The sequence below is a fragment of the Dermacentor silvarum genome, chromosome 9 (genome assembly GCF_013339745.2).
Source record: "Dermacentor silvarum isolate Dsil-2018 chromosome 9, BIME_Dsil_1.4, whole genome shotgun sequence".
NCBI classification, from domain to species: domain Eukaryota; kingdom Metazoa; phylum Arthropoda; class Arachnida; order Ixodida; family Ixodidae; genus Dermacentor; species Dermacentor silvarum.
The window spans coordinates 26659495-26682782 of NC_051162.1; the positions used below are offsets into that span (position 1 = coordinate 26659495).

General features: G+C 45.1%; 1 protein-coding gene across 1 annotated transcript in view; it reads right to left on the reverse strand.

Annotated features, from left to right (window-relative positions):
- Window positions 1–23288, reverse strand: part of LOC119465170 (sulfate transporter-like) — a 71640-nt gene that overhangs the window by 26133 nt on the left and 22219 nt on the right. Inside the window, exons 5-10 of the mRNA XM_037725965.2 lie at window positions 18649–18813; window positions 13345–13500; window positions 11799–11881; window positions 9388–9535; window positions 5800–5913; window positions 19–96 (exon numbers count right to left, since the gene is read on the reverse strand). Coding sequence (XP_037581893.1) covers window positions 19–96; window positions 5800–5913; window positions 9388–9535; window positions 11799–11881; window positions 13345–13500; window positions 18649–18813 — 744 coding nt within the window. The remainder of the gene's footprint in view (window positions 1–18; window positions 97–5799; window positions 5914–9387; window positions 9536–11798; window positions 11882–13344; window positions 13501–18648; window positions 18814–23288) is intronic.

Here is a 23288-nt window from a genome sequence, read left to right on the forward strand (position 1 = left end):
ACATGATCAATGTCTCACCTCGGGCACTGGCCGGAAAAGAGAAGCAAAGGCGTACAGCGTCAGCGCGACGAACACACTTGAGACAAGGCCAGACGCCTAAAAAAAGAGAATGTAATTAGAATTGACACAAGATTGCTGTGTGTCCGTTTTGAAGTGAGGTGCGCGACAAAAGCGATGACTTCATTTGCCTCTCCTGATTTAAAAGCAAAACTTTTTTCGCCCTTTTATGACCTGGAATAAGGACGGGAGGGTGGTGGCGTACCCACGTTTTGGCGGTTCTCTAGCCGGTATCTCCTACCGATGTAGAACGGAATTTCGACAGAAAATATTGTGACAGCGAGCGCACCATTATTTTGCGTAATAACGCTATATTGTGGCATAGCACCTGTAAATAAATATTAAGCACATCCAGAGACCATGTTTAATTTATTGTTCTATATAAATATATGAAATTTTGTTTGAATAAATGCGACAAATACAAATGTGTTATTCTCATTATCTGCTACATGTATCATACGTACTTGAATTTAACGCGAACATTATCCGGAATTGCTGTCCTCCGATGGCACGTCACGTTATATTCTGGTCCTTGACATCCAACACGTTATTTATCCCTTCAATTTTCTCAAGCGCTGCGAAGTTGTCGAAGTGGCTCGGTTGGTTACCGCACTGTGCGTGAAAGGCTTGGGCGTTTTAGATTGTGTCGCGGGCATTTCCTGAAGTGGTGCCTGTCCAATCATCCTTGGCGACATTGAGGACGACGCCATTGTTCCCGACAGTGACAAAAACGTCAGTTGTTACAAAGAGTAAATTGCGCATTCACTCGTCCTTTCTCTTCATTTTGCAACTGCATTTTACAGTGACAATTGACAAAGCCTTGCGGGCATCCACTTTTAACGCCATAGTTTTTAGGGCCCCGTGTCGCAGAAAATCCGTCGTCGGCGTCGGCATTTGCGCCCGCGGCCGAGAAGTCATCCCCTACCACGTTACCACGTTTAGGTATGCCACACCATTCTATCATTAATGTTGCTCATACCTTGTCTTGCATTCGTGGCAAATCTATTCCTCGGAATTTTGAGAATGACAATCCACAAACAAATGCAATGAAAGAAAACACCCACAGCGCATGCCTTTTATGTTAAATCTTCTCAGACTGAAATATTAAAAGTGGGGAACAAATACGGAAGCCTGAAAACGATGTAATTTCTTTGGCGCGGTTGTGCACTATCTCCGGGATGGGCCCACGCAAGAGGCCGTGTTTCCACCAGAAAGCTCACCTACGTGCATAGCGTTCACCGCCAATGTTTGCCAGTAACCATTACGGTTGCATAAGTAGCAGTCGTCGGGAACCATGAGTAGCAGTCAGGGATCTTTGCGTATGCTACAAATAGTTTATATATGGGAAATACGTAGGTAGTTTTCAAGAAGTGATAGGAATTTATCTTGGTTATGACAAGTAGTTATATAAGTAGGAAGACTATTCCATTCCCTTATCGCCTGCGGAAAAAAGGAAAACTTAAAGCAGTTTGTTTTGAACCGGTATTCCTGAAGAAAATGGGGGTGTTTATGACGTGAGGGTCTAGTTTCTGGGTTAGATAGGTATTTGGTGCTATCAATACGAAGCGCATTGTGAAAAAGTTGAAACATCATTTTCTGGCGTGCGAGTTTGGCGCGATTTTGGAGGGTTAGCATTCCGGCTTTTTGCATTAGTTCGGTGGGGGAATCAGATGTGCGGTATTTGTTAAAAATGAACCTTACCGCTTTTCTTTGCACGCTCTCTAGTTTATTAATTAAGTTATTTGTAGGTGGGAACCAGACGATGTTAGCGTATTCAAGTACTGGTCTAACAAATGTGTTATATGCTAGAAGCTTTGTTGGATGCGGTGCTGAATGGAGGCGCCTTTTCAGGAAGAATAGCCGTCGTAATGCAGATGAAGTTACGTGATTTACGTGTGCCTCCCACCTCAGGTCATCTGATATGATTAGTCCGAGATACTTGTTTTCTTTAACTGCGGTTAGTTGGGCGTTGCCGAGTGTGTAAGAAAGCGATCCGCGTTATACCCCTTAAAAGCGAACCTTTAAGCGTCCTCCCAATTTTTATTAATAAAAGCGAACCTTAAGCGTCCTCCCAATTTTTATTCATCGTTTCCTGTTTCTATGCGGCATCACTTCACTTTATAATCGATATAACTGCTCTTCCTTTTCCTGAGACCTAAATTCCCACCTCGCGTTATATTCGTGGTTGCGTTATTTACTTGCAAATACGGTAATCTAATGCAACATTTTTAACCATGCACTGCCCATGCACAACTTTAATGTCGTGCAATGATATGTTTAAGCCCTGCTGGGTTTACAAGCTATGCCAAAATGCAATCAGCCGTACTTGATAATGCAAGCATTGCTACCTTAAGGCAGTAAATGGCTACTCTGCACAGAGGGATTGGGTAAGGGCAGAAAAGATTCACTCATTTTGTCTCAAAACCAACCTCTCAAGTTACACCACATACAATTTCAGGCATGACCATATTAGAGTTCCATTTTGCAGGACCAACTACGGTAGAAAACAACTAGCATACTTAGTCCTATCCTTCGTAAATGCACACCCTTACACGATCACCATTGCGCAAAACTTCAGATCATTAAACTGCTGTAAAAGTGCTATTAAAAATATTTGCTTTCCCTTCCTGATTGACATTACGCTAATTGGTTTCTTGTGTGTTTTATGTATAATTATGTTAAGTCGGTTTCTATTGTGCTTGTATATATATAAAACTTTTTTTCGTATTAATATTACTCTGTTGGACCTAAGCTGTTACTACTTACAAAGTTTTACCATGATTCTTGTATTTAATTGCACGTATGTTTGTAATGTATGCTATGTATGCGTAATCCATGCCATTGATATGTGTGTATACTATATTTTATGATATGCTACCTTACCATTGAGCAATTTATGGGTGACAGGGCCTTCGTCAGGCAGACTATGTTCTGCCTTTAGCCTTGCCCTACAAGACCTTCACTGTGTCTGAATAAATGCTGAATAAAAAAAAAGAAAACAAGAGAAGAACAATGTAGCCAACCGGACACTTAACCTGGTTAACCTCTCTGCCTTTCGCCTCTTATTTTCCTTCCTTCCTTCCTTAAGGCAGTAATGTCATGAGCACGCAGGCAATCTTTGATGTTTCTTGAGTGAACAGTAACGAGGAGCGGTGTATGCGGAAAGAAGTCCGACGCGAGAGATGAACACTAATTATTCGCCCGCCTTGTTAATGCCTGTTTGGTATATCTGGCACGCACGTGCTATGTCACGTGACGTGCGTGCCAATCGTCTGAAACAGCTATTTGAGGTTGTCACGAAAGATATATGCGTGCGAATAATGCTTGACTGTTAATCAAACAAAAACAAATGTGGCCTAATAACCGGTTAGAGCATCAGTATGTTGTGCTGGGATACCGCAGTTTGATTTTTTTTATTGGACGCGTAAATATTTATTTTCTGTGGTTAACGTGTGCAGCCGTGGACAGCAAGAGTTGGTTGGGTTCCGCAACAAAAGTTCGCTTTAAGATGTTTGCTAAAAGGTCACGAGGCCTACGCGCTAAGGCAAAGAAATACGCAGGAGTTTTCTAAAGAGAATGAGAGATTCTACCTTTAATCAGGAGTTAGAGATGTTACACTAATATTCCTTCACTCCAGGTGCTAGGGAAGAATTATGGTACATGGAGTGATCGAACAAGCATAAAAACGGGGTATACATTTACTCACGCACGCATCCCAAGTCAAAAAGCTTATTTGAATCAATATTGACACTCAAAAAATGTCGCAGTTTCACCCCAAAAGCGAAGCATCAATTGCGATAGCAAATTAGTAGAGAACTATACGGAGTAAGGATAGTAGTTTTATCAGCTGTATAAACTTGTACATGCAGCCGCACCAGCAACGCGCAGAACTGTTGTCGACGCCGTCGGCGTTTTTCCCGCATTCGCCCCGAACGCGCGCGGCGTTGGTGACTGTTGCCGGTGCGTCTAGGAGCGGCTCGGCGGTTTTCGACGAGATCAGAACGGCACATTCGTCGAGCAACGTCCGAAGTCTTTACCACATTCTCGCCTCGCAACGTTTTATTGCGATAGCAATTATATGGACACTCAAAAGCAGATTTCTGCCGTCGGCGTCGCCGTCGTCGTCGCCGTTAGGTTCCGTATGACGTCAATGGAGATGAAATCGTCGCCGCGCGCCGAACGCTGTATGTGCGAGTGAAAGGGCGCGAGGGGCGCGCGCTTTCACGGGGAGTGAACGCACGGCGGAGAACAAACGCGCGTTCTGCGCCGTGCTCGCTTAAGGGCTGCAGAAGTAGGCGTCTCTTTCCTACTTTACAATCACCATATATGTCGAGCAAACGCGCCTTCTTCCGACGCGCGAGAGGCCGTGGGGGAGGGGGGGGAGGGGGAGGGAAGGGAGGCGACGTTTAGCTGCGGCACCAAGTGCCTGTTTATATCAGAGGCTCCGGCAACAGTCACTAACGCCGCACGCATTTTGAGGGAACGCGGGCAAAACGCCGACGGCGTCGACAACAGTTCTGCGTTGCCGGTGCTGCTGCATGTCCAAGTTTATACAGCTTATAAAGCTAATATCATTACTCCGTATATCTCTCTACAAATTTGCTATCGCAATTGATGCTTCGCCTTTCAGGTGAAACTGCGACAACTTGTTTTCTATAAATACGCATTTGGTGTCGCAGCTAAACGTCGCCTCCCCTCCCTTCCTCCCTCCCGTCCCCACACGGCCTTTCGCACGACGGAAGAGGTCGCGTTTGCTCTATATATATGGTGATTGTAAAGCAGGAAAGGGACGCTTAATTCTGCAACCCTTCAGGGAGCACGGCGCAGAACGCGCGTTTGCTCTCCGCCGTGCGTTCGCTCCCCGTGAACGCACATACAGCATACGGCGCGCGGCGATGATTTCATCGCCATTTGACGTCATCCGGAACCTCACGGCGACGGCGACAGTGACGGTGACGCCTACGGCAGAAATCGGCTTAGAGTGTCCATATAATTGCTATCGCAATAAAACGAAAAGCTCTTTAGTAGCTCGAAACACCTCGGTGGTGCATCCCTACGGACCGGTAATGCCCAGCAGCTCTCAGCTAGGGTTCTCTTGCAAAAATAGTGCGGCCTTTAGAGATTGCCTGTGCAGAGAGTTAACGGCAGTAATCGCGTAGAATACGTTGTAAGCTATTAGGAATTTTACACGGAGAGCATATTGGCGAGTCTATCCACAAATGTTTGCAGCTCAAGTAGTTTTTGCATTTCATGGTGAATACGGCTTGATAAAGGCAATCGTTTTCTTGCCTTTTGAAGCCTCGCTTCATATAAAAGTCACAAGGCAAGAAGATTCTATAAAACTGTCTTTACTGAATGCTAGCCTCACACCAGAGAGACTGCTGCAAACACCACGCTTGATGAGTAAAAGGTGTTACTTGCATCATGTGACCCTTGTGTAGTTATACCTTTAGCTATAAATAAACACATTCCCTGCATCAGGCGAAAAGCCCCTGCACTGATTCTACTTCCTTAATATCACCGGCCCAACCTTGAAAAGCCAAGTGATATGACCCGGCAACTTCAGCCTATAAGGCATTCAAGCAATATCGGTTATTTGAAGATAATGAACCAATGCGCCCATAGAATTTCTCCACATGGTGCAAGTGGTAGAGCTCGCATATGACGGTGGCCGAGTTGTTCTCTTCGAGGTGGTCATATCAGCCGGGTTGTACTCCCAAGAGGATGTTACAAATGAGGCACCTGTGTCCGTGCACCAACGTCTTTGAGGACGACGGACCTGGACAGTGATGAGCCGGCTGGCAGGGACATGAAGATTGAACCGACAACGCAGCTCATGCCGTACGCTAACATCTCCTGCGTATAGAAAAAAAATATGAAAAATGTGTGCAGGTGTCAGTACATTTCCAAATCACACAAAGAAAATTGTTTCAGCATGACAGGGCAGAAGGTAAACTTGCTAAAGAGGCGTCTGCTTAGAGTTAATGTGATTAACGTTATTGCAGTACTTCACGCATTTTCCGGGGTCTGTCTGTCTGTATTCGAACATCTAGTGGTGAGAACATTGTAGTACGGTCTGTCGCTATATGCCTCATTTCTAGTCGCAATAACATGGACATTTATCGTGAGATGTGTTCTGCCGCAATAATATATTTATCGCAGTGGTGGGGAGTTGTGGTGATTTGTGATCGCACGCGACCGTTCTTTAAAGGCCAGAGAAAGGTTAGAGTACAGGGGCGGTCGTATTGTTCTTGATACAATTTTCTTTTTTGACGCCACAAAAGGAAAGTGTGTTTGAGGCTGGCTTTGACCTCACATAGAACCTTCAACAGGTCTCCTTAGCTGATTGCGAAAGTTGACCTTGAAAATAAGGCGTGAAAATAAGGCGCAGCTATTTAGGCAGGTTTCGTAGGAGCTAAACTGTATGGATTACAAGAGTTGCTTCTCCTTAAACACAATATTCGTGTCATTAAAATAGAAAAAGTCAGCTACAAAGATTAGCATTTGAAGGCTAGACTACATATAAACTGCACTGCAAGTCAGCTCTAAAATTTCTTCACAATGGATTCCGTTTTAGCTCTCCGTACAGGTGCAGTACGGTGCTACCAAGGGAGAGGAAGTCATCATGGTGTAGGATCCTAAATACTTAAAACTTGTGTACGTAAACATGGCGTTGTAATGTTGGACGTAAGACATAACATATTATGCTACCGCATCTTTGATCCACTTAATAAAACACAAACGCAATTATTCAAACATTGACTGTCATCCATGACTTCCTTGAATCAGTGGCCGCGAAAAACAAGAGCTCTGACAGGGAAGAAAAAAGCAGACATTTTTAGGCCAGTAAACAAGCATCGTTGTGTTGTATTGAGGTTCTCGCAAAAAATAAAACCAGGCAGTTGATTAAGCACGCAATTCCAAAGAGTACTAGCATGGACAGTGGGTTAGAACATGCAGGCAACAACATCTAAAGTGAAACGGAATTATTTCTCACATACCAGTGATATCGGGTCGAAGTTACGAAGGGCGAAAGGACATATTAGAATAGTATTCAACTGAGCTAGATAGTTCACAGCTAAGAAGAGTTTTAACAGACGATCTGAAACGCGCGGCAATGGGAGACCGACAAGGACTTCGAAGAACTATCATGGGACATATTTTCACGCAAGCTGCAACATATATAATAATGCGCGCGCAATATCTAAGAAAAGGTGCACAGTGTCTGCGCCTCATATCGGCCACGCAAAGGGAGCCAATACGCGATCGGAAGTCGTCTGACGGAAATATATGCTTGTTCTTTATTTGTCAGATATCCTGAGGTGGTGCTCATGCACGTGCTCCCCAGAGTTTGGAATTTTCGCTCCTTGCTGTTTTTTTTTTCATAAAACGCTCACCTGATAAACATGGGCATAAGAAGCACAGTTTCTGTAGTTAGCCGCTAGGTGTTCATAAAGCGCTGGTACCTTGAGTGAGACAGCATGCTCTCTATTTCACATATATATGCCTCGTCCAGTTTGTCTGATATATGCACGGTCGTATCATAAAAAGACGCGATGCATTGCAACTTGTTGGTATAGTGCGTTTGAGCGATGTTCTTTTAGGTGCTGGTCCCCTGTTTCAGTTCAGCTTTCTCCGACTCATTTTAGAAATATGAGTGCAACTATACACAAAGTGCATCATAATAGTCCGCAACAGAAGAGTTACCTGAGAAATCTGGTGAATGTATGAATAAAATTTTATTCGCGCCACAATTTAAAAAAAATGTCAGTTCTCTTACGCGTGTAAATGATATAATGGCGAGTTGATGTAGATGCACTTGAAATTAACGTTTATTTGCCAGCACACCATCTATTACACTAAAACTGACGAATATCGGGCTAGTACAGGGAACTGACAATGAGAAGGGGGAGTTATACGTATGCGTGATGCCCTCTTATTTCCGCTCTAGATGCTCTACACTCTAACCATCTTGTACGCAACTGTACGTCTAGATTAAACCATCATAGTGCTTTTTGGCGCTTTTATATTATCTCGTATGTTGTCTCGTGCTCAAAAACGCGGGGGTGAAACACCTAAAACGTACATGATGTGCACAGCTGGATAGCGGACATAGGACGCAAAGGCACGACGGAGGCAAGCACTGACCTGCACGCTGCTCAAAAACATCTCCCATATTACGTTATTATGTTCTTGTCATGAAAATTCAACCTAAAAGTGTAAACCATACCACTTTCTTCATAAAGTTTACGAACGTTCGAAATACTTTCTACCACAATGTTTGATTATGGGCATTCAGCAAAAAAAATCGCAAATGTACATAAACAGCTCCTTAGCAAAGAACGGTGGTTGATCCTCCAAAAGCAATTCTACTGAGAATAGTCATTTTTTTTTATTTCAGACATTACCTGCAGCGCCTTTGTTGGCATTATTGCGAGGGGCCCAAACATTCGTAAAATAAATCCGCAGTATTGCGACCAACCAAATCTGGTGGCAACAAATTCCATTCGGAAATTGTTTCGGGGAAAAATGAATTTTTGAGCATATCGGTCCTGGGGGTGCAATTTGCAAAGGTACTCCTATAAATTCGTGATCGCTGAATATCCGCGCCCTTAACATAGGTCAATAAAGTACATTCGAAAAATATGTTCTTGCCCGGATACAAAACCAAAGGCCAAAGCCTTGCGGGGGTCGTTACTTCGGAAAGGCATTGGTCCCGGGTCCGACCTCCCGACCAGGATGATTTTTCTCTGGCTTTCATTCTTCCCCTCTACCTTACTCTCGTGTGGACGACTATTTTCTCTTGCATAAAAACTCCTCCACCCACTGGATTTCAGCAGAACCTATTTGCCAAATGTCATGGGTGTCGTCACGAGTGACATTCCCGTGAATGAGATGCTGCTCCAAGAGAGTTATCATTTACATCCAACGCGCTGTACTGCAATTTGTTCGCGTTTCGACTTTGTTTTGTGGGTCAACTGTACGCTCCTAACACCTCTGTCATGAGCAAACCTAACCAAACTTAGCAAGTGACTACGCATTAAAATTTATCTTGCGTTCGCCCTTATACCTCCATGTTTGGGTAAAGCAGTATTGTTTAGTAGAAGCAGGTCTTTCCGTGCACAGGATTTGGCGCAGTGTTAGTAGAACAGTACTTGCATATTAGATACCACCTTTTTAGGAGTTTGTGCCGTATCAATCATGAGTCACATGTTTCAGAATCGACGTCACTTGATTTGGCTACACTGGCTACACATTGCACTTTGGCTACGCATTCTGACTATGCGTGCGTGTCGAAAGCATTGCACAGAGCCTGAGCGAACAAATTACCTGACTGGCGTCTGTCTTCAGGCGACGCTTCCTGCCGAAGAGTTCCGCTATTGTGAACGTAACGACAAACTGGACAATTGCGATTGCTGCAGCGTCAGGCAACAGGGAAGTCCAGTGGTTGAGGGAAGGCACACCCGGTACGGGAAATCTGCAATATGTGCGGTTTTGAACATGTGTCGCTGATAAATTTGGCATTCGATGAGCATGTGCTTGGAGAACAAAACTGCCAGTGCAGATGTTAGGGAAAATACATAGTACAACTTGCCTGTAAATACAGCCTTCAACAGCATTTACAGCTTGGCCGTGTTTTCTAAAAACGACATCTTTCTTCAGAGCATGACGGGGTACGCAGAGGTCAAGACAATTCCCTAGGACGCATTCCGTATGGCTAAAGCAGCTGTAAAGCATTGGGCGATCAGCAGAGCAAGAGGAGACAATGCCTTTCGTAAAAGTGGCTGTGCATGGTGCCATTAGGTTGGTTTTATACAATTATTCACCCAATCAATATTTCAGATCAAATCACGTGTTATCGGTAGTGTCACCAAGGCAAGCAAGTGCACACGCCTACAGCATTCTAGACAAGTATCTTGACCTCCGTACATAGCTGTGTCCGTATGCATAAACAGCCACGTGTGGTTCAAGATGGTTCTGCGGCATATCATTTCTTGAGAAAGAGCTAGGAGTTATGCACGCATGAGGACTCATTTATTGGGCAGCGGCTTACAGATGCCATATCCGATTCCTGATGGTCAAGCTTAAGCATATGGAGCTGTAAGAAGGCATCCTTCTTTTAAACACATGCCACCGACAAGCTGCGGAAATTTGATGTCTGACATTTTCTGCAAGTCTTGCGGTGTACCGTGAAATCCTGTCATGGGCGTTCCGATAGGGGCACATTTGTTATACCATTAGCTCTCTTCAGCTTTTACACTGTAGAGACACGTATCAAATACATTTATGTAGTCTGTCAATGGGACTTACAAAAGATATGAGAGATTGATGTAGTCGTTATTTTTTGTAAATGTAGTGGTATTTATCAAAACGCACGGAAAAAACAGTCATGTAAACCAAGGAAAAGGTCAAAACAAATTCAAATGATTAAACGCATTTATTAGCAGACCAGCTGGGCAGTTAAATATGCCGAGGCGTTTCACCTGGTGGCATATGCATCTGCGGTGCAGACGGGGGTTTTTGTCAACGCTAAAGCCACTGGAAAAAACAGACGGAGTGCTTCGTTTTGCTCACCTTCTAGTACATGCAGGTGCAGGACGCCCGACCTTACACTCTAATGCCACATTGTACACGAATCGTGTTCGTACTGTGAATATAGCTGAGTGGCTTCCATGTGCCATAACCCCTTCTCAATACAGGCTTGCCGCCACGCAGTTTAATGTCGATTAAATTGGAGGTTAATTGCCTCTTTGTGGAGCAGGGGGCTTACTGGAGTTCGCACTGACGACTGCTTTGAAAGTACTTTACTGACAAGAGCATCTGGTATCTGCTATTTTTTTCCTGTTACACAAGTAAGTGCCGGAACCATTAAGACATATTCTTGATCGCCTTTTGCCAATTTCTTAAGGGAACACAGTGATTGTAGATTTATTTGCCGGCACGCCACGAGATACTTGATGAGTTAGCAGCGTCCATCTTGAGTTTGCGCAGCCGCAATAGCGGCGCTCTATGCAGTACTCGAAAAAGACCGGTAGTCGAACATAAACAAGTTTTGTGGATTTTACTGCAGATGTAGGCTGCCCACAATAAGGACGTCTGTGAATTAAGAGTAGCGGGAATGTAAAGTGCCTGAAATGTCCGCAATCGTTTCCGCTAGTTTAATAAATAAAACATGAAAACGCGCGCATATAATGTTCTCCCAGGTGAACTCTGATGTCAAACTACATAAAACAACTATGTGAACCTGCACCCAGCATAGCCTTTCTAGTTCGTAGCACTCTTACCACATAATACTAGGCATGCAATCAATTTTAAGTCTATAATGTATCTCCTAAATACTTTAAACATCCATACAGCAACACAGTCGAGGTCAGACAGCCGGCGGCAGCAAGAAAAAGTTATTACCTACGATTTATCAGCCAAGGACCCGGCCGTTTAAATACAGATTTCTTGCTATATTGAAGTGGTGTTTATTTCTGATGGCTTCATAAGTTTTCCTGGAGAGAGTTTTACAAAATAAATTTCGTTAGGTACTTCTGGCTTAACCGTGAGAAAATGAAGAAGTAATATTGAAAACAATGCCATTATATTACAGCTGTGTAATTATATTGTGCTTGAGCCTATAAACAACTCGGTTCGCTTACTTAGTTTCGGTTCGCCTTTATCAGGCAATACCAAATTTTGTATCCACTCTTGAAGCGACATGTAATAACCCTGTCAAATAATCACTGGTAACTTACCCCGGAGTGATGTGTCCGACCACTCGGACGTTATGCTTGGTGTCTAGCTCCAGAAAATGAGAAGAAAGAGTGGCTGCCACAACCTGCATCAAACGAAGGAAAGCAAGGGTTACTCTTTCCCACTGAAGAAAAACGTTGAGTAGCTTTCCTTTGATGGCACTTCTTTTCAAGCTTTAATAACCCACAAACTACAATAACCAAACACTTACTACACCATACAGTGATCAATACCCGACTACACCAGAGATTACTCAGCAGTTTCCATGACGAAAAAAAGTCCACTTGCCGAAACGCCTGGAACACTACGACAGCTACAACCTGTCGATGCTGGGAACGGAAAAATAAAGAAATAACGCCCGGTTTCCATTACAAAATGGCTTTGGCCAGGCAAATATTGATTCTTAGTTCCACCTCTTGAGACGCCTGGAAGTTCTCGCAACTAACACTGTTTACCCATATGTTAAGTTTAACCTAGTGAAAAGTACAACCAGCGCCCAGTCCCCCCCCCCCCCCCCCCCAAAAAAAAAAAAAAATATGATGCGGCATGCCATTATTGCAGACTGCTTTTCTGAACTCATTTCTCGGCGAAAACCGTCTAGTACTGCGTCGCCCATTGTCGCGTGAGCGTTAGTACAGCCCTCTTTACCCATAAGAATTACAGACGTTGACGATTATTGTAGTGGCGTGTTTACATTTTGTGTCCCGGAATGCCTAGCCACAACTTGCATTCACGCACGCTCTAATGTGCGCAGCGTCGGGCAGCTCACCTACCTGCAAGTACCATCATTGTAACGTTAAAAAATAGGTTATGAAGTTGAGCTTGCGGGATATGCTAGCAAACATAGTTTTCCCACTCGGGACGCGCACACACAATTTAATTACTACAATCATGTCAGTCAAACTAAACGAACTCAATTTCCGGGTGCTATGAACCAGTGTATTTTGTGGTCGCAAGCTCAAATCAGGAGCTTAAACCATGTTTTCTGAGATTGTGTTCTCCTAAGAGGAATAACATCTAATGTCTTCTACATTGGAAGTTGTACTCATTGTTTTTTCTTGCTTTTTTCTTGGAGATTTGTTATGTCGAAAGCATTCGAGCCTTTAAGTTTGCGTGCACCATGAACACTACCAAAATGAACCGCTGCCAACTCGTTCAAGTTCGACACTTGCACATTAAGCCAACTTATGGATTTTAGAATCCGCCTATTACATTGAATGATGTTACTAATTGGGAAAACCGAGATATGCTACTATTAGCTGCGTTAAAGCACTGTCTATTGTGCAAGTCTAGGCCATATGCATGGGGTGAACATGGCAATACATCGCGTAGTGGCCTAGTGGAGGAACTCAACAACATCTCCTGAATTTCTGTGCATTACCATTTACATTGTACCCAATGTTCGCTTCTCCTGCACGCGCTTCCGCAGAGCGGGTATTTATTACTCAAGTGCTTTTTATGTCATGCTACACGAAATCAGGTCCAATGTAAAGAGAGGGCAATGTAGAAACGACGGCTGCTTGTTTATTTACTGCCGATATGACTCACCAACAGCAGATCTGACGGCAAGGGAACCGCCGTGAAACGCCTCATCTTGCGGGCGATGACTCCTTTCGCGAGTAACAGCAATACGAACGAGGCCAGTGAGAGCAGCGAAGTGGCAAGGTTACTACTTGGGATACTCTTTGACACGTGGTATAATGTCTGCAATGAAGCATATTATAAGAAACACTTGCAACGTAATCGCGCAAAAAGCAACCAAAAGGCAAGTTCACTAAGTTGCCCTCTAAGCAGCACACTCTAAACGTCATTCTACTATACTGAATATATCACAGCAATTCATGTGGCAATCAGACTTTTGATTTTGTAACTGAATTTATTCACTGTAAAAGAAACATTTTTTTGTGTGTGTTACAGGGTGTGATAAGAGATGAAAAAAAAATTTCATAGCTTGCACTAGTGGCGCAAGGCTAAAGAAACAGCCGAGCTGATCAGCACCTAGCTGGTCCTGGCCTTACGGGTTATGCTTTTCCGGAATTTATTGATTATTCATCTACGACTCCTTTTGCGAGTAACAGCAACACGAACGAGGCCAGTGAGAGTAGCGAAGGGGTAACGTTACTACTTGTAATACTCTTTGACACGTGGTATCGCAAGGTATTGGCCACGGATTTGGGCTAGACTAAGCACTAACGAATCATCCCCAGCATTTTCAGGAATTTACTCATTATTGATCAATTATCAATTAACTATTGATTGGCTATCGATTGGCTATCGCAAGGTATTAGCCACGTATTTTGGCTAGGCTAAGCACTACCAAGTCATCCCCTGCATTTTCCCGGAATTTGTTGATTATTGATCGATTATCGATTAGCTATTAATTGGCTATCGATTGGCTATCGCAAGGTATTGGCCACGTGTTTGGGCTAGGCAGAGCACTACCAAGTCATCCCGAGCATTTTTTGGAGTTTATTGATTATTGATCGATTATTGATAACCTATTGATTGGCTATCGATTGTCTATCGCAAGGTGAAGTGAGGCGCAGCTGTGCGCAATGACGTCATCGCTAGCGTGGTGGAGGAGGAGCTAGGCGAAGCGAGGCGCAGCTGTGCGCAGTGACGTCATCGCTAGGCGAGTTTTCGCGAATGCTACGCGGGGAAACGAAAAGCCCCTTAAACAGCTCCGCTAATAAAATTGCGACAGAAATCATCTAAGAATGACTGTTGACGTTAATGAGATTATAATTGAACCGATAAAGTGACTTATTACATTGCCGCCGGCGAAACGCTTTATCTATATGACGCGTGAACTGCATTTGGGCATCTTAGTCACGCTTAGACGATGACATTTTATTGGCATCCCCTTCGAAACGGCCCAACAAGTAGTCACGGAGCCTGCTTGAGGTAATCAAGTAATCTATACATATTTATCAGTCTAGCATTTCGTCTGTACCTCCCTATTTTTTCACTTCCTTAAAATCACTTTATCTGCATCTATGTTTACCATGTCTTTCCTCTAGACACGCTGCACGATCTAGCGCCGCCACTCCTGCCGCGAAGTGCGCTCTTGTCCAGGCCAGGTATACCACAATTCCTAATGGAACCGCAATACCAGCAGTAACACACCGCAGATTCCTTGGCGTAGTTATAGAACGGGAACTATCTTGGTCAAGACACGTCGCTGCGCAGAAGCCAAAGCTGAGGAGTTTCGTTTCATTCACGCCCATTGCGTCATTGCAGGAATAAGATGCACTGCGTCGTAGTCCTCATTACTTCAATAGTGCTAAACACTATTCGTAGGGTACTTACGGTACAGCATGCCGGCGCCTCTCAAGCATGGGACCTAGCTGTGTGCGCACGCTCGAGAGCATTGGCCAGGCAAATATTGCGCCTCTCAAGATTGCGCACAAGGGACGCCTCTCAAGCATTGCGCACATGTTTCGGCCTCCCATGAAGCACATCAATAAATGAAACAATAGCGGAAGCTCGGGCTTGTCCTATACTTGCTCGTGTATACTTGCTCTGCGAGCCTATTCGCTTGTTGACCAGACACAAGCACCAACTTTGGCATCGCTCTGCCACCTGCCACCCACCTAGGTTGCAGCTCTCCAAGGCATCTATCGCATCATCAGAATATTCTATTAAGATTTTTACCAGCCTGTTTTCCGAGAAAACACCCGTTAGGTCCTGCTTAAACCTTCCGTTACTCTGTAGATCCCTGGAATTACAAATCTCCCGTTGCATCCATTGGCTAGAAGCAACTTACCCTGTTTCACATTTACGCAGAGTACGGAGATACTGTGCACGTGTGTGCCGATGGCTCTGTCCCACCATATGCCTCCACTGCAGCCATCGTCATTCCAAATATCATCTTCTCCCGGCGGTTTAAACTAGAGCATAGGTCAACATCAACTGCCGCAGAATTTGTTGCTATCCGGTAGGCACTTCCTCGCGCATGGACGACACTCTGCGATTCCAAGCCGGCTATTCTAACCATTGACTGTGTCGAAGGACGCGGGCCGTATTACTCAATGGCTATAGAAATTACAGAGCACCTCGACCATGCAGATAGAAATGGCCACAGTATCACTTTGCATTGGATACCTTCACACGGAGGCCTGATAGGGAACGAACAGGCAGACGCTGAAGCGAAAAGTGCTTGAAATAATGCTTCAGAATTACGCATTCCGTGTGCAGGAACCGAAAAAACCGACCTACTGCATTGCGCAATACGCAACCGTACGTTGGAGCACTGGACACAACAAGATCAACTACACAAGCGAGTGCATAAATGGAACCAGGAATGAAATCCCCCCCCCCCCCCCCCCCCCAATATGCCGCTCAAGCTCAAAAGACGCCAAACAAGCATGGTGCAGTCAAACTGCAGCCAACATTGTTAATACTGTCAGGTACCGGAAATACTTGATCGTATATTTTGAATTTGTACCTCGTGCGCGCAAGAACGACAGAAACTTGCCTCTTCCATTGCAAACGTCGATAAGAGGTCATTATCAGGCGAGTTTGTTTTAGGTCCGTGGCCTAAAGCAAACAGCGAAGCCCTGATAACAAGTGCCACTGTAGCCTTTCTACAAGCTACTGGGCTGGGCGCACAGCTTCAGAGATTCCACAACAATGTGAACTTGTATATACGCAACTCCTCCTCGTATCATCATCATCATTCATGAGCCCTTTTCCTCCCCGTCCCTTTTCTATAGTGTAGTGGAGTAGCCGGCGAGAGCATGTTATAGCTGAGGCCTACCGCTCTGCCTTGCTGTAAAAAAATTCTCTCTCTCTATCCTTCCCTTTCAAGGGGGTGGGGGGGGGGGCAATTCCTTCCTTCACTATACTTAGCCTTTCCTCTAGCTCAGCTTATGTACACCATTCTTTCCAGTTTCTCCTCTCAGAAATTCAAACCGCTTTGTAGCGCCCCAGTATGCGAACTTCTCTCGCGCTATTTCCTCCTCATCATTGTATTGGCGGTGATACAAAGTCCACAAATTAGGAGCTGGAATATTTCTCGGCGCAACACACCGCAAACGACGTTAGTTATAAGTAGGAGGCTCACACAATTTAACTGAGAAGCTATAACATAAAGTACGAACCTGCAAACTAATTGCAGTCTATGCGACGCCAAAAAATGCGGATGGAGCGTTCTTTTTTTCTTTCAGCGTTCATCAAACATGGCTTTCAGCTAGTGAGTCCATCCGTACCAAATCTAACAGAACAGTCTTGTCCATTAAAAGTCTCGAGTCTCGACTTCACCCAATCGGGACGCCTTAATGTCCCGGATTTCATTTTTTTCTCCTGAATAATCACCGGTAGACGAGGACCACATGTTCACAAGCATTAAGTTCTTATGCTATAACTGTTCATCAAAACAGATGCTGGCCAATAGTGATGTCGGACATATCATTAGCGAAAGAACCCAGCCCATGACAAACAGCACTTCGAACAAAAGTCTTTGTCAATTGTGCCCCAGATTCATTTTTATTCTACCTAACAGCTTAGTGGGCATTCTTCTCTTTTGTTTTACTTACACTGTCCTAATCTTAAACGTCCTTTCGATTTGTCGCGGTTAAACTTTGTTGTAGGCCCCTAGCCGTTCACAGTACATCGACTGTTATTGGTGGCCGTTTTACTCGGGAAACCACTGCACCTTTTTATGATGTAAATTGCGACGTGGCATGACCAAATAAATTGTACAGACTGGCGGCTCGTACAGACTGGCCGTTCCTGGTACTGGCTGGCTCAGTCGTTCATCAGTCTTAAGTTATGCACGGACACGTTTGTCACAAGCGTTCAGCAGTACATAACTACCACGCGAACTTCAACCATGTAGCAGAAGCACTATGATTTTGACTAGTTTGTTTATCTTGAAATAATCTAACAAAAGTAAAAAACTACTAAAACAAGATATTGGCAGCAGGCTGAGCCTTTCTATTGGTTTGCACGTGCCTTCTATTACTGAGTCTTGTTGCGCTCTCGTTACTTCAATTTGTAAAAAGAAAATAAGGGAATGAGTCATTAATGCAATGCGTCCAAGCGTTGCATTCCGGTCTGATACGACGCCTCTCGTCTGTCTCACTCCAACGTTGGCCAACCTTTTTCTGGATATATGTTCGGTTTAGGAAAATATTTGTTTAGGCTAGCACCTTTTTGTACTTTTCCTTTTATGTAGCGATGACAGTAAGCTCCAGTAGGTAAACTGTGTTGTGAATATTTTACGATACGCGGCGACAATGTTTTTTTTTGGAGACAAGCAATCCGCATGAAAGTCGAAGCCAAAGGTGTACTTGATGAATAAGTGTATGGTTCCACATTTGGGCTCATAGACATACGATATCAGCTGGCCTAGGACTTTACCTAAATATATCATGGATTAATGTCAGCGCCGGATAACCGTAGGACAGCTAGTTCACAGCGAACACTGAGGATGCAAAGTGCATAATTACAGCAACATTCAAACTACCAATCTTGGTGAAGACAACAACATTTTGGGTGAACATTGTCATTATTCTTTTCTGCTTAATATTCTCGCAGGCGGAACGTTGTCCAGATCGCGCGAAGTCTCAATTGATTGTTACGGACCACCTGCTGTGTGCTTTAGTGTAGCGCTCAAATGTGCGGCTGTTGAAGTGGATTTCCTCTCGATGTGCAGTTCCTAGAAACAGCAGCTTTCACCCAAGAACAAGTATGCCACCATCAAATGGACAGAAAAAGTTGAGATCGGACGCTTGGAATCGTGTGGAAATGTCTTAACAATTAATTCATACCATTTACACTCAAATTTATTCGCATTGGTAAGAGTTAAGATGTTCCCTCGTATACGACAGTTTATCGATATGTGCTTACCAAAGGTGTACCGAAGATACCTTGCGTGGGCTTGACGTCGACGCCGAATACCGACGGCAGCTGACTGATGATCACGATGAGAGAGCAGCCTGTGAGGAAAGCCTCGCCTGTTACAGGTGAGATGATCACTGCCAATCGGTCGAGCCGCAGCAGCCACAGAGCGACCTTTCCACGTGGAATCCATACGGGGTGACCATGGAAAGATTGAAAAAAAAACTGCGTGCACGTCCAGAATCTAGCGTACACTTAGGCATGGATAATATTGTTCTGGATTCTGGCGCCTGTTGACTTCTGAAGCCGCACGGGAAGCATAAATTCTTTCGTAACCACAGTCATGAAAGCTGTCGATGTATTTTTGGCTATAAGCTCGTCCTGACGTGTATGCTTTGAAAGCGGCCCGGTGTTAAATGTTGCAAAAATGCAGCAGTCAGAACGTGGTTGAAGTTATTTTTAAAATAGATATCACTCAAGAATTGAATTGAATTGAATTCTGGGGTTTTACGTATCAAAACCACTATTTTATTTTGAGGCACACCGTAGTAGGGGGACTCCGGATGAATTTTGACGACCGGGAGATCTTTAACGTGATCCTCTACTTAAATGGGAGCTATGGAGAGTAAGATACAGGTCTAAAATTTCCAACATTGTCACTTCGCGTAACAATTGCAAATATAGAATGAAAATTGACTTGGGCAGTAATTTGTAAAATAGTTAACGCACTCATTCTCGAGTGATATGCTAAGCACGGGGCCCCGGGATCAAATCCCGGCTTCGGCGGCAGCATTTAAATTTGGGCGAAATGCACAGGACACGGCGTTCTTACATTTCGTCCCCATTCAAATGCTGCCACCGAAGCCGGGATTTGATCTCGGGGCCGCGTGTTTAGCATATCACTCGAGAATGAGTGCGTTAACTATTTTACAAATTACTGCCCAAGTCAATTTTCATTCTATATTTGCACTTATTACGGGAAGTGACAATCTTGGAAATTTTAGACCTTTATCTTACTCTCCATGGCTAGCATTTAAGTACAGGATCACTTTACCTGGGCTGATGCCACGATGACGATTTTACGATTTAACTCTTGTTGTGATAGTCATGCTTTGTTATGCTTTCATATATTATGACAAGGCATTTGATTCAGTATAGAGATGCCGGCTGGCATACAGACATTGCGTAATCAAGAAATACGGGAGGCATACAATATATTTTGGCAAATATCTGCAAAGATTTTAGAGCTACATTGGTTCTCCAGAAAAAAAAGTTGAAAATTACCTATCAAAAAAGGAGTCCGGCAAGGAGACACAATCTCTCCTATGCTATTCACTGCAAGCCTAGAAGAAGTATTCAAGCTCTTAGACGGGGAAGGCTTAGGAGTGAGGATCAACGGCGAATATCTTAGCAACCTTCGGTTTGTAGATGACATTGGCCTGTTCAACCACTGTAGGGATGAATTACAACAAATGATTGAGGACCTTAACCGAGAAAGTCTAGGATTGCGGTTGAAGATAACATGCAGAAGACAAAAATAATGTTCAATTGCCTGGCAGGGGAAAAAGAATTCAGGATCGCCAGCCAGCCTCTAGAGTCTGTAAAGGAGTACGTTCATCTAGATCAATCAATCACAGGGGACCCGGATCATGAGAAGGAAATTGAGAGAAGAATCAAATTGGGTTGGAGTGCATACGGCAGGCATTGCCAAAGCCTGTCGTTTGAACTATCGTTTGAAAAGAAAAGTGTACAATCATTGCATTTTACCGGTGCTAAAATATGGGTCAGAAACTTGGAGGTTAACAAAGAAAGTCGAGAAGAAGTTAAGGATTGCACAAAGGGCGATTGATCGAAAAAATTTGGACCTAATGTTGAGAGACAGGAAGAGAGCGGTGAGGATTGCACAAAGGGCGATTGATCGAAAAAATTTGGACCTAATGTTGAGAGACAGGAAGAGAGCGGTGTGGATCAGAGAGCAAACAGGGGGCGCTATAACGTAAAATGATTCCAAACTATTTTGATTCCAAACTCCTGACGTCAAATTTACGTAACCACCGACGCAAGCATCGGGCGGTGACCCGCAGCGTTGTCTGAACAACCCAATCAAACACTCTCCTCGTTTATAGGAGGTCACCTTTGTTCGCTTTCAAAACCAATAACATTGTCTACACTCAGCGGTTTTTCTTTATTATATTATATATAATTGCTATATATTATATATAGCAATTATATGGACACTTCAACCGGATTTCTGTCGTCGTCGTCGCCGTCGCCGTGAGGTTCCCTATAGAGAAAATCTTCGCCGCGCGCCGTATGCCCCAGCGGAAGCGTGCGGGGACGCGCGCTATCACGGCGAGCGAACGCACTCATCTCCCACGCGCCGGAGGGAGCGGTGGGGGGGGGGGGGGGGGCGCACTTCCACTCTGCCAACAACCGCACTCGTCGCTCGCTCGCACCGTCTCTTATCTCCACACGGCTCTGACCTTTATGCGCCGTGCATTCGCCGCTCAGTTTCCGTTGAAGCGATAGACCGCACGTACCTTCGCCCGCTGCGGCGTATGCTTGCTGCCAGCGTTTTGACAGTCGTTGCCTGCAGTCATTCAGTGTGATCTATTCGTGTTTGTTTGTGCGCGCTCACACCACGCTTGTTCATTCAGTTAGTAATAGTCGGGCCACATTTTCCAACACACGCTACACATGCAATGCTGCCCGGATCGGCAGTGCAGCGCTACAGGTGTGTCCCTTCGCACGCGCTGCCCACGGGAAGCGCTTCTCATCAACACCACCGTTTCACACGCGCCTTCTCGTGGTCATCGAGTCTCTCTTCAGTGTCGGTCTACTTACGCCGCAGCACACCTGCTTGCTTAATCAGCTCATGTTTACTACAATTCATATTGCTACCAAAGCCGCTCACCTTACTTCGTATGACATTGCTGTGTTGCTATCGCATTCATTGCTTCGCCCTTAGGGCGAAACTGTGACATCTTTTTTTCTTATCTAATTGGCTGACAAGAGGCGAGGAGCACGCTCTAGTGGAGAGGGTTTCGATGGGGCCGAGTCAGCACAGTGAAAATAAATAACCGCATGAAGAGGGTGGTGCTGGCTTCTCCGATTGGTCCGCTTCGCCTTACTTAGCTTGCGGTGGCTGGTTGAAAATCGCGGCGGCATGCAACGGAAGGATAAAAATGACGCTAAAACGGATCCTCAGCAAGGAAGAGTTGGCCGAGCAATGTCGTATGCATGCCGAAAGGGCTCGATAACGTTTTACTGCCCCGCAAAAAGGTTTATCACGCACAAATAAATACATGCTCAGCGGCAGGTGCGAGTAGCGAGGGCCTGAGCGATCGGCGGGCAGCCATCTTCTATTCCTTTCAGAACGGGGCAGTCTGTGGCTATTCAGAAAAATTTTTCAGATTTGTTCGGCATATTAATGCATTTTTTCGCGTACACGTCACTTTGAGGTGTGAGTTTTCGCGGTTTTGTGAGGTCGCGTGGCAGACAGGCGAAGTGGGCGTAGCCAGAGAACATTGGACCAATAGCACAGGGCTAATGGTGAAAAGGCGTCGAATCAGGAATGATTATTTTTCTTTTGTGCGGTTTAATCATGTATAATCAGTGTGTACACGTTATATCAGATTGGGAGCTATCGCGGTTTTCGTGACGTCGCTTGACAAACAGGCAAAGTTGGGAGTGGCCCGAAAATGTTTTCACCAATCGTGGAGGCTGATTGCAGAAATTGGAATCAAAACAGTTTGGAATCATTTTACGTTATAGCGCCCAGGGATAGCTGATATTGTAATGGGCATTAAGAAAAAACAATGGAGCTGGGCCGGCCATGCAATGCGTAGGATGGATAACTAGAGCACTGCACGGGCTCGGGCTCACCCGAAAGCCCGGGCCCGGCCCGGCCCGTGGGCCGGGCCGGGCCGGGTAGAGGAGTTTTTTCACGGGCTCGGGCCGGGCTCGGGCACGGCGTGTGCTTTTTGACCCGGGCCCGGGCCGGGCTCGGGTTTTTTGACGCGGGCCCGGGCCGGGCTCGGGCTTTCTGCGAGTTATTCTCGGGCTTCTCAACTCTGAAAAACTTGTATTTTTCGGTCTCGGGCCGGGTTCGGGCCGGTTTCGAGTCGGGCTCGGGCCGGGCTCGGGCTTAAGGTAAAGGGGTGGCGGGCCGGGCCGGGCGGGTAACGTAGATTATTTCCGGGCCCGGTCCGGGCCCGGGTCTCGCCATAAAAGTTTTGATCGGGCTCGGGCGGGCCGTCCAATGTGAAAACGGGCCCGCGCCGGGCCCGGGCCGCAAAAATGGGCCCGTGCAGTGCTCTATGGATAACCACTGGTACATTAGAGTTACAGAATGGGTGCCAAAAACTAAGTGAGGTGATTAAGTTAGAAAATTTGCAGGCGCAAGTCGGAATCAGCTAGCGCAAGACAGGGTTAATTGGAGGTTGCAGGGAGAGGCCTTCGTCCTACGGTGGACATAAAGATAAGCTGCTGATGATGATGCTAGCCGGTCTCGATTTTCATATATAGTTATTTATGGTGGCAGGTAAACTGCATACAGCTCCTTATAAGAAAAAGCATTGTGAATTGGTAACTTATTTTCGTTTCGCGTATATATTCGTTCGCGATGAAAACAGCGACAGAATTTACGC